This window comes from Bos taurus, chromosome 4, assembly GCF_002263795.3.
Source record: "Bos taurus isolate L1 Dominette 01449 registration number 42190680 breed Hereford chromosome 4, ARS-UCD2.0, whole genome shotgun sequence".
Taxonomy (NCBI): Eukaryota; Metazoa; Chordata; class Mammalia; order Artiodactyla; family Bovidae; genus Bos; species Bos taurus.
In genome coordinates this window covers 113,636,188-113,651,450 of record NC_037331.1, presented here as the reverse complement: position 1 = coordinate 113,651,450, position 15,263 = coordinate 113,636,188, and the positions used below count along the sequence as shown (strand labels likewise).

The following is a 15,263-nucleotide window of genomic DNA, read 5'->3' as shown; positions in this document are numbered from 1 at the left end:
ATAGGTGGGGTCCGAAGCACTTTACTGCCTGGGGGGGGTGGTGGAGGGCCTTAAATTATTCACTTAAATAAAAATGAGGAGGGAGGAGGATGGGGAAAGCACCGCCCCCAGCCCGTTCCCTCTGTCCGTCCATCCCGTGGCTGTCCGTCCAGGCAGCAGTTACACAGGCATGGGCATCTCGTTGTACTCGTCCACACCCTCCCGTTCATCGAACACCGGTTCTGCCTCGTTAGCATCCAGCTGTGGGCGAGGACAGAGGAAGGTGGGCGACCTCCCAGCAAGACCGCGTGGGGGCGCCAGGCGAGGCGAGGGAGGAGCGCGGGCCTTACGTATTTCATCTCCCGCTCGGTGAAGATGCGGGTCAGCACCACCATGCGGAGCGGCACCGTGAGGATGAGGATGAAGGGGAAGGCCAGGGAGGCCGCGGTGGACATGACGGCCCAGAGCACGGCCAGGCAGAGCAGCTGCAGGGCCGTGAACAGGTGCATACGCAGGGTCCGGACCTGGGGGCGGAGTGACGCAGGGCAAGAAGGGTGAGACTGGGCCCCGGAGGGCCATCCGGGCCTACCACGACCAGAGGATGACGGTCCCTCTCCCCTCCGCAGGGGCAGGTGGAAGTGCCTGCCTGGGTGCTTACGGGAGCCAGGTCTGCACAGGCTGAATGGTGGCTGGCCAGAGTGGATACATGGGGGGCCGGAGGGTGACCCACACAGACTGGGTGGCGGGGGGAGAGGTGTGGGGCCCTTCCCAGCCGGGTCTCACCTTCTTGACGTAGGTGACGTCCGGGTGGTGTTTGGGCGGCATGAGCAGCAGGTGCAGCCGCTCATAGAACTGGATCCCATTCAGGGAGGTCACGCCCATGTACAGGAAAATCCCGAAGAGCACAGCCAGGGGGATCTGCCGGAGCAGATCCCCGATGACCAAGGAGAGGCCTGCGGGGCGAGGGGGAGGAACAGCTGGCCCCGGGGCGCTCCATCCCTCCACCCGCAGCGGCCACGGCCATGAGACCCCTCCGGCAAGGCTGGGGGGAGAGGTGAACATACCCACGAGCAGGGCCACCAGCAGCCCTGTCACCCGCTGCTCCTTGACCTCCTGGATCTTGGGCTTGTCCCCGGGTGCCACTGCCTTGCTCATGACCGTGAGCGCGTTGGCATGCGTGACGGAGCGGACAGTGGCGGCAGCCAACCATGGCAAGCCGAAGAGGGCACAGATGCCGCCCATGGCCACGATGAGCAGGAGGTCCAGGTGGAAGCCAGAACCCTTCTGAAGCATGCGCTCCTTCTTGGAGATGATCAGCCTGAACAGGGACAGGCATGCCCTGAGCCCTGGGCCCCCCAGCCCAGCTCGGCAGACAACTGGGTCTTTCCAGAGCACCCAGGCAGTCACCTCCTCCTGTTTCTGGAACCTGGAGGTCCCTGCCCATCCTCTTCAGGACGAGGGTTCCATCACGGAGTTGAGTCCTGTCCCAGTGGCCACCACCCACCCCCTGGACAGCACCTAGCATGTCCTGTGCCCATGCAGGCATGTTTCAGTGGGATTTTCTGTTGTTTACAAACTTCAGCAGCCAGCCTGCTGGGGGTTCCAGCCCATTCATGCAGCAGGTCGTCCCTGTCTGCACAGCGACCCCTCTGCCAGGACCACTCACGTGGTGATCTGTGTCTCCATGAAGATAAGGATGAAGACCAAGATGGCGGGCAGCAGGCTGGCAACCATCATCCACACGGGGAAGGTGCTCTTCTCCCCCAGGGGGTTGATGACCCAGCCGCGCTTCTCTGGGGCTGTCACTGAGAAGCCACTGGGCACGCTCAGCTTCTGCAGGGCAGAGGGTCGGGGGGGAGTGCCCTGAGTTGTACTGGGGCTGGGGGGATGGTGAGCGAGTGCTGTGGGAGAGGCCTGGCGTCTGCCTGGCTTAGCAGCAGTCCTGGTCCTGGGGCCTGGAGCCCCGCACCCCCTCATCACTGCACACCGCCGTACCTGGGTGTAGGTGTCCTCAATACTGTAATCCACGAGCACCATGACGAGGATGGCGATGGGCACCCCAAAGTCCCCAATCACGCGCCGTACCTGTGGGCAAGCACCGCGCTCAGAGGCCCCACGCCGCCGTCCAGGCCGGACTGCAAGTTGCCCCCTTCCTTCCCCCACCCGGGGGCTCTACGCCTCCCTCGGGCCTGCCAGCCCACACACCCGGCCGGGGAAGAACCGGCTGTTCTTGAATTTGCGCAGGAAGAAGGCGATGAAGAAGGTGCCGGCCATGAGAACCAGCGACAGCAGGGCGGTGTTGGGCTGGCCCCGGGGCCTGCCCTGCCCAGGCGGCCTGGCTGAGCTCTCGTTCCTTGGCCCCAGTGTGGCTCCTGCCCCGGGCCACGTGGCATTTTCGCCACTGCCTGCCTCGGAGCTGTTGGAGACGGAACAGCCGTGGAGGGGGTGCTCCTGGAAGATCTGGGGAGAGAACAAAGGACTCCATACGCTTAACTGACCAGAGGTCTGGGACTGAACTGTCTGCTGAGTTGGGACAGGCAGGCCCAGGGTGGTCAGCCTACCCTCAAGGAGCTTGTCTTGATTAAGAAAATGACTGAGGTGAACAGATGGGAGCGCAAGACCACTGGGGGTTAAGAGAGCGGGGCTGGTCTAATTGGGGAAGGCAGCTTGGAATGAGGCTCCAGAGAGGCCTGGAGGAGCATCCAGGGGAGCGTGGCAAACACTGGGGACACATCTGATCCTGACCCAGACACAGATGTGAGAGTATGTCTGTCAACTTGGGGGCCTTTCCCTCTGACTTTCTGGATCCTCTGCCACCTTATCAAAAGCACCCGTCACCTTTGTTATTAAAACTAGGTGAGTCTTTGAGACCGATCTGAAGTCCCAGTGTGTATGTGTTGGCAACAGGCCTCACGCATGGAGAACCCAGGGGCAAGGAGGCTCCCAGCTCCCTCTTGGGCCAGGTCCCATGGGGGCCCTACCCACCTTCACCAGCTTGTAGAAGGTCTCATAGATGAAGATGAGCGAGATGAGGAAGGCAAAGATCTCCTGGGTGAAACGGGAGACGAAGCGCACCAAGAAGCTGCCCTCCAGGGCCACCATGAGCAGGGCCAGCAGCACCAGCCAGAGGCCGATCCACACGCGGCCCACCAGGTACTCCAGGTTGTTGCTGCTGCAGAACTGGGGCAGGCAGGGCGAGGGGGTGGGCGGAGTCAGGCTCAGAGCCTGGGGGCTCTTGAGGAGTGCGGGTGGGGCTGCGGGGTGGGGGTCGGGGCGGAGGGGAAGGGGAGCGGGAGCTGAGTCGGGCAGGAGGAACCAGCGCCAACAGCCTGTGGCCACTCACCGAGAAGAAGGCCTCCTCGAAGACCAGCAGGGGCCCGGAGAAGCCAATCACCAACAATGGCTGGGCCCCCAACAGGCAGAAAAGCACGCCCTGGATGGCTGTGGACATGATGAGCTCCGACACTCCGATCAGGTCATGCGTCTTCTCCCCTAGGACAGCAGGAGCCTGCTCAGGGGCTGGTGGCAGGGCGGGAGGTGGGGGGAGCCATGCCCTCCCCACTCCGCCCCGGCTAAGCCCCTCCTTACCCAGCAGCCCCCCGAAGGTGATGGCGGGAGACAGGGCTGCGAAGTAGATGAAGATGACAGCGGCCAGGCACTGGGGGTCCAGCGCATCCCGGAAGTCGCTTAGGTAGTGGGGGTAGCGGCGCCGCACGTCTCGGATCAGCCCCCCAAAAGGCCGGCCCGTCCGCCGCAAGGGATCGTCTTCCACTGCACCGGCCACCTCTACCATCTGCAGGAGCGCTGCAGCCCGGGGCCTGCGTCAGGGCACCCGTCCCTGCCCTCGCTCGCCCATCCGCCCTCCTGACGCCCCAGCCGGACCCGGGCAGCCCCGATCCAGCCCCCTGGCTCGTACTGGCCCCGTACCCTTATCCTGAGCCGACTTGGGCTCCAGCCCGGCGCCCGGGGGCAATAGCCGGCCCTGCTCCTCCCGCTTCTTGAGCATCTGGCGCTGGAAGTGAGCGACCGAGCGCAGCAGCTCCTCGCCCTGCACCTCCGAGGGCGGCAGCACCACGCTGCAGTCCAGGAAGGCATTGATGGCCGTCAGCAAGTCCTCCCGCTCGTCCGCCAGGTAGGCCGCCTCATGGAATTGCTGCCAAGGCAGGACCGGGGTGAGTGAGGACACAAGACGCGGGGCCAGGGCCTGGGAGCCAGGCTGGGCACCGGGGGTTTGGGGGTGGGGGTGGCGTTCTGGAGTGGCTGACCTTGTCGGACATGAGGGTGGAGATGGAGCGGCCGATCTCGTGGTAGTCCATGTTGGCGCTGCTCGGGCCCAGCAGCAGGAAGAGGAAGCGCACCGGCACGGGCACCTCCAGCACCGCATCCAGCTCCACCGCCTCCCGCAGCCGCACGAAGGCCATGGTGGGGCGGGCCAGGAACTCCACACAGCCTGCGGGTGTGTGGCTGTCGTGGGCGGGAGCCCAGCAAGGGTGGCCTCCGGCCGCCCCCCGCCCTGCCCCACCCCATCCCCAGTCCTCGCCTCACGTACCCACGAGGACTACTGTGGCCTCGGCGTTCTCAGGGATCTTCTCCAGCAGCTTCAGCTCGTGTTTGGACTTGGAGCGAGTGATGCCGGCCGGAGGAGCCGGAGGGGGCGGCTCACGCTGGGGAGGCAGGAGGCTGGGGCTCAGCTGGGCAGCCCTGCCCCTGCCCGCCCCCACCCCGCTCGCTCGTGTCATGCAGCCTCTGGGGTGGCTGGACCTCACCCCGGCGGGGCTGCCTTCTCCCCCTCACCTCTCGCTCCACCTCCAGCCGGGTCTCAGGGACGCCTCCAATGAGGGGCTCGGTGACATGGGGGTCGCTCTCGGCGCCCTGGCCATGGTGATGCCCCAGCAGGGAGCCCAGGGAGCCGGCCGAGATGTTACGGGGGAAGGAGAAGTCCTTCTCGTCACTGGGGTGGCTGTGGGGCGGCAGGCAGGGAGGTGAGGCGGGCTGGCGGCCAGGGCTGGGCAGGCAGGGTGCGGTGCCCGAGGCCTCACCTGTGTTTCAGCAGCAGGGCCCGCAGCACGTTGGCTCTGTCCTCGGCCTTGATCTGGTCCGAGATGACCATCTGCTCCACCACCTGGTGGGCCACACCAGGCAGGGTCTGCTGATCCAGGTCCAAGAGCACGGCCCCTAGAACGAGGACGACACAGAGGGGCCTCATCCCCAGCCAAGAAATGGGGGGGCTGGGATGGGGGGACAGCCAGGGAGGCACTGCCCAGCCCTGAAACAGGTGAGCGGGGCCCAGCTCGGCCTGAGGCCCAAGTCCCCAAGCCCTCTCTCCCTGCAGGAATGTTGTGACGCTCAGCAGAGGCCAGGAAACCACAGCTCTCAGAGAGGCCACCTGGCTAGACCTTGCCCAGACACCCCTTCTGGGAAGCACGCAGCAGGAAGTGTCCCAGGCCACCCACATGGGCTGGACTGCCCTTCGCTGCCGGGAACTTCCTCCGGACCGAGCTGCCACCTCTGCTGTCCACTTGAGGGCCTAGTTCTGCCCTCTAGAGCACAACCCAGCCGGTCGTGGCAGCCCCGGAGCCATCCAGAGAGTACCCCCCCCCAACCCTGGACTCCTCAGTGTCCCCAAGTCTAGCAGCTGCTCAAGGACACCCAGCCTGTCCCTGCTCCGAGCTGCCATTTCCCAGAGAGATGAAGGTCCTCTCAAAAGTCACCAGGTCATTTTTCCGTCAAGGTCAACTTGGGGGACATGGAACAAACAAAACCGAAGGCCCCCCAAGCAGCCAAAAGCCAGACGGCACAGCCTGGCGATCAAGCCCTGCGCTCTGGCACCTCACCCAAAGCCCTCAAGCCTCTTCAGAGCCCAGTAACTCCTAGTTGGGAAACAGTCCTGACAGCAGGCTTCTGAGTCCTTGGCCGCTGACAGCAAGTGGGAGCAGTTCCCCACCAGGAAGGAGGAAACAAGCCGAGAGCAGAACATCAGACGTGAGCACCTGCGCTCATGCAGCAGAGGCCACACTGCCCTACAGGTTAGGTCACACTGCTGGGAGCCCACACCGCCCTACAGGTTAGGTCAGGCTGCCCAGAACGTCTAGGATCTCAGAAAGCATTCCACCAAAACCATTTAACAACACTGCAGCATCCAAAACATACCAGCTTCAGTTTATCTGAAAATATCACTTAGAGAAGCTGCTTGCTGAAGATGCCAGACCAGAGAAGAGGGTCAGGCCTGCCCTGCAGTCACCCAACGACAGAGCCCGAGGAACGGCTGGCCTCGTGAGAAGTGACATCATGACAAGAGATGCTCCCTTCTGGGCTCTGGTGACATTACACACCCTGTTGCTCAAGACAAAGGTGTGGGACCGTTTGGTCCTCGGAGAACGGGCTCGGGCAAAGGCCGTTCCCACGTCGAGGACGGGCGGGCGCGCATTACCATGGGCCAGGGTCCGGCGCAGCTCCAGGAGGCTCCGGAACGACAGGGAGGCCACGTGGGGCTTCCCCCAGCGCTCTGTCTCCTCCTCCACGTCCTCCTCGAATTTGATCCAGCGCGCCGTCTCCCGCCACTGAGGCTCCTGGTTTTTGTCCAGCAGCAGCTCATTCAGCTCCACAAACACCTTGGGGTGACGGGAGAAGGCGTGGTGGGATGGAGGCTGTGACCCCAGGGCGCACAGGGCGCAGCCCACCTCGCGGCTCTCCCTCGTCTGTGAAGTAAGAGCGATGCCACCCACCTCAAAGGCCTCTAGCGGGCCAAGAAGGACCCACCTACTGTACAGCATAGAGCTAAGCACTCAACAGTCTGTAATAACCTATAAGGGAAAAGAGCCTGAAAACGCAGGTATGTGTACGTACGTATAACTGAACCACTTTCCCATACACCTGAAACCAGCACCACATTATAAGTCAACTGTAATTTTAAAAAATGGGGGCACAGTGGGCGATAAAAGTACACAGAACACTTAGCATCGTACATGACTCGGAGGAAGTGTTTGATGAACGGTCACTAAACACACAGGAACTTGGCAGGATGCATTTACACGCATTTCTAGAACTGGCAAAACTGGAGAGGGACACAGCGGTGACTTCTGAGGGTGCTGATGAGGCAGAGGCCTGAAGGGACTCTCTGGGCGTGGGGACATCCTGTATCAAGGTAGGCTTGGCTAGGGTTTACATGTGCAAAGCATCATGGAGCTGTGCACTTAACCTCAGTGTGCTTTTACTGTGTCTGACCGCAATCAAAAGGTTACCCAAAAAAACCCACTGGCAGGGTTAGGGCTCAAAACCAGAGTGCTGGAATCTTAGATGGGCAGCATCACTAAGGACCGGGCTTCCCTGGTGGCTCAGCTGGTAAAGAATCTGCCAGCAATGTGGGAGACCTGGGTTCGATCCCTGGGTTGGGAAGATCCCCTAGAGGAGGAAACGGTTTCCCACTCCAGTATTCTGGCCTGGAGAATTCCATGGACTGTATAGTTTATGGGGTCGCAAAGAGTCAGACACGACTGGGCGACTTTCACTTTCACTATACCTGAGTGGCCCTGGCCAGTCACTGTGCCTGTCACCCTGACAGGATGTGGGAGGACTCGAGTGGGGAAGTGACTGGACTCTGAGACATGAAGCACACTGCTGCATGAAGCCACCCTCAGACACCTCACTGCCAGCTGCCAGAAAACGGCTGTGAGAGAAGTCAATGTGTCTAGAATGTGGACCAGAACTGTAACAGCCACACCAACAATGGCAGCTCAGTAACACCGTAATAATGGTTTGGGGACAGATGGCTACTGGAGTTAACTGTAGTGAATATTCTATAATGTTGTTTAAATGTTGATTGGTTATGTGGGGCACCTGAGGCTAACATAATATTGTGTTATCAACTATGTCAATTAAAAAAAAATCAACACTGTTGAAGACTGCACTCTTGTGCAGTGCGCAACCTTGAAAACCATACATGGCCACCCTGGGGCTTGAGATTACCGCTGGTCTGAGAAGCGGTGGGGGCTGTGGACAGCAGATCTACAGAGAGATGATGGAAGACCATGGAGCACTGAACTCACCTCATGGGGCTTGTGGGGGGCCCGGGGCCGGGCCCGAGGAGTGGGGCCAGGCTCTCGCCCTTCCCGGCCACTCTGCACAGATGCCTTGGCGTTCTTCCGCACCAAGTGTCGCCGTACCCCAGGAACATCCTCAAACCGGTGACCTGCAGTGGTGGGGAGGAGAGGGTCAAAGGTCCCTTTCTCTTACCCCCACCCCCCGCCTCACCAGCTCCAGGCTTGCCCAGGCCCGGCACGCACTCTTCATGAGGTCCAGGTCAGCCGTGGCCAGCGTCTGCGCCTCGCTCTCGTCCGTGGGGACCCGGGGCAGCAGCGCCTGCTCAGCCCCCGTCATGCTTCCAATGCGTCTCCTCTCCTGCAGGTTGTAGCTGCGGTGCCCGGGCTGCGCCTTGGTCAGGAGGCGCCCGGAGGCACCCCCATCATCACCTCCCGCCGTGCCGCTGGCCACGGCCACCACCTCTTCCACCTGGGCCCTGCACAGACAGGGCGGCCATGAGCAAGCCTAGGAAGGCTGGCCCCTCCCGCTCAGCCAGGGCCCCCAGGAAAGGGGACCCCCACAGGCCCCAACCCCGCCTCCCTCTCCACAGGCCTTGGTAGGTGAGAATATGGAAGTGCAGAGAGGGTTCTGGAAGCAGAGGGTGGTGTTTGAACCCAGCTCCTTCCTTCCCAGCAATCCTCCGAGCTGCCCTGGGACAGAAACTCAAGCCGCCAAAGGGAGGCTGAAGCCAGCCTTCCCCGGGGCGGGCCAGTGATGTCGGGAAAGTGCCCAGGTTGGGACCGCTAGCAACGGACTCAGGGCTCACAGGGGCCCGTGTTTCTAATCAAATGGAGTAAAGGACGTGGAAATGGGCCTTTGGAGCTGGAGACGCCTGCCCCCACCCGACAGCCGTGAGAAGGGTAAGAGTACCTGTCCCTTAGGATTCTGGCTTCTGCTCTTAGCTCCCAAACTGGGGGTGGGGATTTCCTTTCTCCCCGCTTCCCCTAGAGGGCCCTGTCCCTGCCACACCTTTGTACACCGTTCCCCTGGCAACCGGCACCCCCACGGCTCCAAGCCCCTGTCCCGCGCCGTGACCAGCGCCCCCTGAGCCAGGCTCTCTCCACCTGCACCCACCTTCCGTGCCCGAGGTTCTGTTCACACTCCTGCCCACAAATCTGAACCCCTTGTACGACGCCCTGTTCTCTCTTGGGTTCCCCCGCCTCCTGGCCATCTGCTGGCCCGCAGGCCTGCGCCTCCCGCGCAGACGGCTGAGGTGGACCTGGCTCCATCCACACGGCCTGTCTCCCCAGCGAGTCTGTGCCGCCCCGGAGGGGCAATTTGCCCTTCACTTCCCCCCACCCCTTCACACTGCCTGGCACCCGGACAACAGGGAGGCGATAGTAGTGACCTTGAGACCTCGTTCAAAGTGGTTTCTTCCAGGAAGCCTTCCCTGGCTGATGTCCCCAAACTCCACAATCACCTGTTGGTACCGATGTTCCGCCTGAACCCAGTCGTCTGGCGCAGTAACTTGTGCTGACTGCCACTTCACGAGACCACAACCAGGGTGGACTGGCAACTCCCCAAAAGCAAGAGGGGGGCCTCCTATTCCTCTCACCCCCTTGGGGTCCCGGGGGTGTGAGGAGGTCACCTGTCCAGCCTCTGACCTGTGTTTGACATTGCTCGCCTGAAGCCATGGCTGGGGGGGAGATGACAGGTGTGGGAGGAGGCGCCTAGACCATATTTAAAACTTTCATTCACACCACCCTTGAAACCTACTACCACCTTGTGGGAAAAGTCCTATTACACTTGGTTTACAGACGGGGAAACGGACTCAGAGACGTCAGTTCTTGTCCAGAGTCAAATCCTAGCAGCATAACTGGGTTTGAACCACAGCCTGAGCCTCTCAAGGCTCCTGCTTTGTCTCCTCACCCCACCTGACCGATGCTGGCATGGGGGGTCTCTGTGTGGGGACCCTTACCCAGTCTGGGCTGCTTTGGTGGCCCGGGGAGCTGCCTCCTGGTGGGGCAGGGGTGGAGGTGGAGAGGGACTGGTGGTTTCTGCCTTCCGGTCGGCACCTTCGTCCTCCTGGAGGAAGAACTAGAACAAGGAAGCCGTGTGAGCAGGGGAGGTTGGGCCAGAGATCCTGCAGATAGCGCTCCCACCCCCGGGGAGCCCTGCCCAGCTCACCTGCACGGAAGAGGGTGTGGAGGCAGGCGAAGGCTGGCTGAGGGCCCGAGCCCCCTCGGCCTCACTGGCCTCATCCTCCTCTTCCTCGCCCTCCTCGATGGTGGGGGTCTCCCCAGTCGGGGAGGCTCCGGGGCGCCTGCGGGGCTTCCGCCCTGGGCCCTGGGGTGTCTTTCGGCGCCGGGTGTCAGGAGGCAGGTGGGTGGACAGCGGGTGGTGGATGTGATGGGAAGACTGGCGATGGTCTGCAGGGACAGGTGCACTGGCTGCCAATGGGCCCTGCTCCCCCCTCTCCAGCTGGCGGGCCCCCAGCCTCTCCCCGCCCCCAGGCCCCCAGCCCGGAGCAACACCCTGTCAGCCCCCAACTCGCCTCCCCCGACCCCCTCACATTCAAAGTCTTCCTCCCCGTAGCTGCGGCCGAGCTCCTCCCCTCCTCGGGACCCCGCCTCCTGAAGGATCTCCTCAAACCGCTCCACGCCCAGGGTGCGGTGGAGTTCATCCTCCTCTTGCTCAGCTGCAAAGCCAGGTGCAGTCACGGGGCCCAGGCTCTCAGGCTCTGGCTGCAAGGAAGAAGGGGCAGTGAGGACTCTCGGGGAGCGGGGGTGGGGGTGGGGGGGGTGTCCCAGCACACCCCCTGCCCGCCTAGCAGAAGAAATCCAGTACCTTTCCCCCAGCTGCCCCGACTCCAAAGCCGGGGACTCAGCACCCTACCCCCAGCAGCCTTCCCTGCCCCCCCACTGGAGTCCTGGGCCATCAGCACCCTGGCTGGGCCCATTCCTGTCGGTTTCTAGGGCAGGTGGGAAGCGTCAGCCCTGGAGGCCTCTGCAGAAGTCCCGTGTGTCCACCCCGGAGGTCAAGGTCGGAGGTGTGACCTGGGCCGTTCACATGGCTGACACTGATGGTCGTGAATGCGACCCTGACCTGTCCGACTGGGCCAAGTAACTCCTGGTGGGGGGGGGGGGGTGCGGCGCCTGAGCTAACCAACCGACCGGGCTCGGTCTGAGTCAACTGGAAGCCCACCGGAGGGAGCCAGCGCCCTGGGCTGCAGCCCTGCCCCGCCCCGCTCCACCCCCCCCCCCCCCCCCCGCACCTGAGTCATTCTGCGGGAGCCCAGGACCGTGGTGGCGCTTCGGAGAGCTCAGCCCAGCAGTGCAGGCAGCCACCACTCTGCAGCTTTGGTCCAGCGCCCCCCCAACCACCACCACCCCCTGCCGGCTGGTCTCAGCTCCAGGCACCACCAAATATTTGCTCAAGCAAGAGCTTCTGGACTTGAAGGACATCAAGATCTCCAAGGGCAGGGGTACCCGAGCAAGAAAGAGCGGAGGGAGGTGGGCTGGGAAGGAGGGCGGGCCTTGCAGAGCCTGGGAGGTGGGGTCAGGAGCCGCTGGGTGGGGCAGGGAGGGGGGACACACTGGATACTAGAGGCCAGGACCAGAAGCTTGCACCCCCCGCCCCAACCCTGGTCAGCCCATCTCTGCCGCTCGAGCCCGGCTTCTCCGCCAACTACCCCCAGGCACGGGGCCCCACTCTCACCAGAAAGAGCACCGGAGGAAGGCGGTAGAGCGGGGCGGCTGAAGCCAGCGAGCAGAAGGGGGCTAGCCCGGGGTGGGGGGAGGAGGGCAGAGAGCCCCTCGCACCTGAGGCCGCAGGAGGAAGTCCATGGCTGCGGGCTGGGGTGAACTGGGGGCGGAGGGGGAGGGGACTGGCCGGCACCTCGCCCCAGTCACGTGCCCCCGTGGGCCCAAGTGACCAATGAGGCGCGGATGATGCCGGCGCTGGGGTTAATCATTGCCCTTCCCAGGAACACTGGAAGGGGGACACGTGGGGCGGCGGCCACGTGGGGGCCGGGAGGGGCCGGGCCTGGGTGGCACGTGGGGCCGGGGGGCGGGGCGGTCTGCCCAGAAGCCCCTTGCAGCAGGCCCGGCAGGCACAGCCTCCAAGACCCAGGGCGGGGGAGGGGGCTGTCATCGGTTAGAGACCCAGGATTCCCAAAGTTCCTCCTCTCCCGCTGAGGAGGATAAACAACCTCCCAGGGCTTCAGGGAACAGAGCCGCAAGGCCCTCCCCAGGGCTGGAAGCCATCTGACCGGCCACCACCAGTACCTGTCCCAGACCCGGTGGCCCGTGCAAGGAGAGGCATGGCAATGCCCTTCCCAAGTCCATCCAGGCTCCCCTCTCGGGCTTCTTCACACGCGCACACGCACACACACTCACACCCCTGTTTGACACAGACCCTCACTCGCCCAGAACCCCAGTGGCGGTCTCTCACTCACACACACACACCCTCACCCTTGGCCAAAGCCCCAGTGGTGGCCTCTTCACTCACACACCCTCAGCCACAGCCCCAGCGATGGTGGTGCACAGGAGCAGTGAGCAATACTCACCGTTCGGAAGGAATCCGCGCCCGACGCGGGGCGCCGGGGGCCGCTGCTCATGGCCAAATCTTAGCCCTTCTCGCTGTAGCTGCGCCTTTCAGGGAGACGAGGTGGCGGCATAACCTGGGGGAGGGCACCAATCACCAGGTGAGAGAGGCCCCAGGCCAGCGGGAGCACCCCCACATCACACAGCTCCCCCAGCCCAGACCAGCCCAGGGCCCTGCGGGGGTGGGGGGGTCTCCTGCTTGCACACGATCCTCCCAGGCTCCCAAGGGCCTTGGCGCCTGACTCTGGGAGGGTGGAGCGGGGAGCAGAGAAAGTTAAGACAGGAAAGTTAAGAAAAGAGAGGAACAAAGAACTGAAGTGAGGATGGAGGCCCAGCAGGCCCAGGGACTGAACGGAGGCAGGGGGAGAGAGAAGAGGGTGGGAGACCCCTGGGGTTGGGGGCAGGAAGGAGACAGGCCCAGACCTGGAGAGACAGCAGCAGAGATCAGCTTGGGGAGATAGAGGAAGAGGGAGGACAGGCCGAGCCAGAAGTGCAGTGAGAGCGGAGGGGGCTGGTCACGGCTGGCAGAGGGGGCTGAGACCGGAGACGGGTGTACAGGGGTAGGGGGTGAGACCCAGAGCTGGGCCGGGGCAAAGGGGGATGAAGGAAGGCAGACAGAACTCTGGAGTGAGCCCAGAGCAACCCGCAAAGGGGGCTGCTGTCCTGTGCCCCCCCTCCTCCGAAAAAAAAAAAAAAGCCCAGCCCCGAAGTGGGGGAGGAGGAGGCTCCCAGGGAGGGGCAGGAGCCCAGCTCCACTCTGGCAGTGGGAGGGCGGCCGGGCGGGCGGCACTGGCCGGGCAGCGCTTTATACTGGGGGAGGGGCACGTGACGCCCGGGGAGGAGGGGGCACAGAAACCCCGAGGTTCTGCCCTGGGGGCAGTCTTAGTGCTTCCCTTCCCCAAACCCGCGGCCAGGAAAATCTGAGCGGCCGGGCTGACGCCCTCCTGACTGTGACTGTAGGGGCTTCTGGGGAGGCCACCGGGCGCGGAAGGAGGCCAGCAGAAGGGCTGCGGTTAGGGAAGCTGACCAGCAAACTGGGGGGGACCCATTCCTAGCGGAGGGGGTGCTCTGTGATGGCAAGAGAACTGAGCTCCCCGGTGTGTCGCTGGTGTCGGAGTGGTGGTCAGGGTTACCGGATTTAGGGCCAACTCAGGGGTGACACAGGTCAGTGTAGGGTCAAACAATATAGGTCGGTCCAGGGTGGGGAGCCTGGAGCCACACATGCCCCTAGCGGGGCATTCCAGCTCAGCTGAGTGCTCTCTTCAGCTCCCCTCTTAGCAGGCTCTGCGCCAGGGCAAGTCTGCTGTCGGGGCGCCGGGCACTGGAAAAGACAACTGGGTCTGGGAGGGAGTGCCTGGCACCTGCCCGTGCCCCGCTCCCACTTCCCACTGGGCTCTTGGTGTGCTCCTCCGTCCTCCCCCGCCCTCCTCCCTCTACCTCCCCCTACCCCCACCGCGTTGTCCCCAGAACACAAAGCTGCTTCTGTCCAGAGCATCGGTGTCGATAATCCGGGGTGGGGGCACATTCCAGGGACCAGCCCCGACCGGCCCGGAGGATTAGCACTCCGGACCCCCACTTGGGCATTAATCACCACCGCCGTCCGCCCCCCAAGTGGACTCACATTCCACCGCTCTCCTGACGAGGGCTGGCGGGAGTGGGGAGCTCAGGGAGGAGGAGAAAGTGGACCCTGGAGTGCAGGTCAGCGCCGTGCCCCTACACCCAGCACAGAGCTCCCCACCCGGGCCAGCCAGCACCCCCTCTCCCACTCCCGCCAGGAGTTAGTTAGGTCGCACTCTCCAGGGCTCGTCTTTCCCATCACCACCCAGCTGCTCCTTCTCCGGCCCGACCCCTTGTCCCGACCTGACCCGCCACCCCCATTCCTGGCTCCGCCTCCCAAGCCCGAGATTGGGGGGCAGAGGCTGAGGCTCGGGGCAACTCTTAGGCAGGGGCGCCCTGGACGGGCCTTAAGGCTAGAGTAGGGGGTGGCACGGGAAGGGTGTCGTCTGGAGTACTGCCCGGGTTCGGGAGGGCCGGCGGCGCCTGCCAGAGAGTACCCGCTCCCGGTGGCAGGGGGCGCGGCACCCTCGCTTTAGGGAACTCGAAGAAGCGGACTCTAGACCCCTCTTCCGACCCGCAATCACTCCGCTTGCCTCCCCATCCTTCTCCCCCAAAAGCTCGCGTCCCCGCGCCCCAGTCTCCGCCCTTTCCTGCACTTCCACTCCCTCCCCGCTCCGAGTGCCGAGTTCCCCCCTTTCCTTCCCCCTCCCTTCCTCTCTCCGCGGCCCCAGCCCTCCCCCGGCGCCACCTCCCAGCTTACCCGCTTCCTCTGGACCTGGCGCTCCAGGGGTCTCGGGGGTCTCTCTCCCCGCCGGCTCTGGAGCCCTCGCACGCTCCCGACGGCTTCCCCCGGGCCCACCTCGGGGCGCGCCCCCCGCCGCTCCCAACTTCTCCCAACTCAACTTTCCCCCGCGTCGCGGGCAGGCCAGCCCCCTACGTGCGCGCGCCCCGGCGCACCGTGCGCGTTCCCGGCGCGGCGGGCCTGGAGGCGGGGAGTGGGGCCGAGACCCAGGGGGCGGAGGCGCGCGGCCAAGCACTGCGCGGCGCCCGGATCCCAGAGCCAAGGAGGCCGCCCCTGGCTTGACCCTCCGCGCGGCGGGAGGC

At 63.9% G+C, this 15,263-nt stretch overlaps 1 protein-coding gene across 3 annotated transcripts; it reads right to left on the bottom strand.

The window, feature by feature from the left end:
- Position 1: 1 nt before the first annotated feature.
- Positions 2 to 15,098, bottom strand: SLC4A2 (solute carrier family 4 member 2). 3 transcript variants are annotated; one of them, XM_005205793.4, is made up of 23 exons: positions 14,920 to 15,098; positions 12,566 to 12,679; positions 10,571 to 10,742; positions 10,186 to 10,427; positions 9,977 to 10,095; positions 8,262 to 8,494; positions 8,025 to 8,167; positions 6,410 to 6,590; positions 5,019 to 5,154; positions 4,774 to 4,939; positions 4,529 to 4,643; positions 4,245 to 4,429; positions 3,907 to 4,132; positions 3,568 to 3,783; positions 3,323 to 3,471; positions 2,965 to 3,159; positions 2,185 to 2,439; positions 1,975 to 2,064; positions 1,646 to 1,812; positions 1,044 to 1,297; positions 763 to 932; positions 330 to 503; positions 2 to 240 (listed from the first exon to the last, which is right to left on the bottom strand). In XM_005205793.4, exons 2-23 carry the CDS (start codon positions 12,614 to 12,616, stop codon positions 160 to 162), a joined length of 3,720 nt encoding a protein of 1,239 aa, XP_005205850.1. In that variant the 5' UTR covers positions 12,617 to 12,679; positions 14,920 to 15,098; the 3' UTR covers positions 2 to 159. The 3 variants fall into 3 exon arrangements, with proteins under 3 accessions (XP_005205850.1, NP_001192593.1, XP_059741400.1); NM_001205664.3 differs by lacking the exon at positions 14,920 to 15,098 and having other exon boundaries at positions 12,566 to 12,616; XM_059885417.1 differs by lacking the exons at positions 12,566 to 12,679; positions 14,920 to 15,098 and adding an exon at positions 11,820 to 11,891.
- Positions 15,099 to 15,263: the final 165 nt, after the last annotated feature.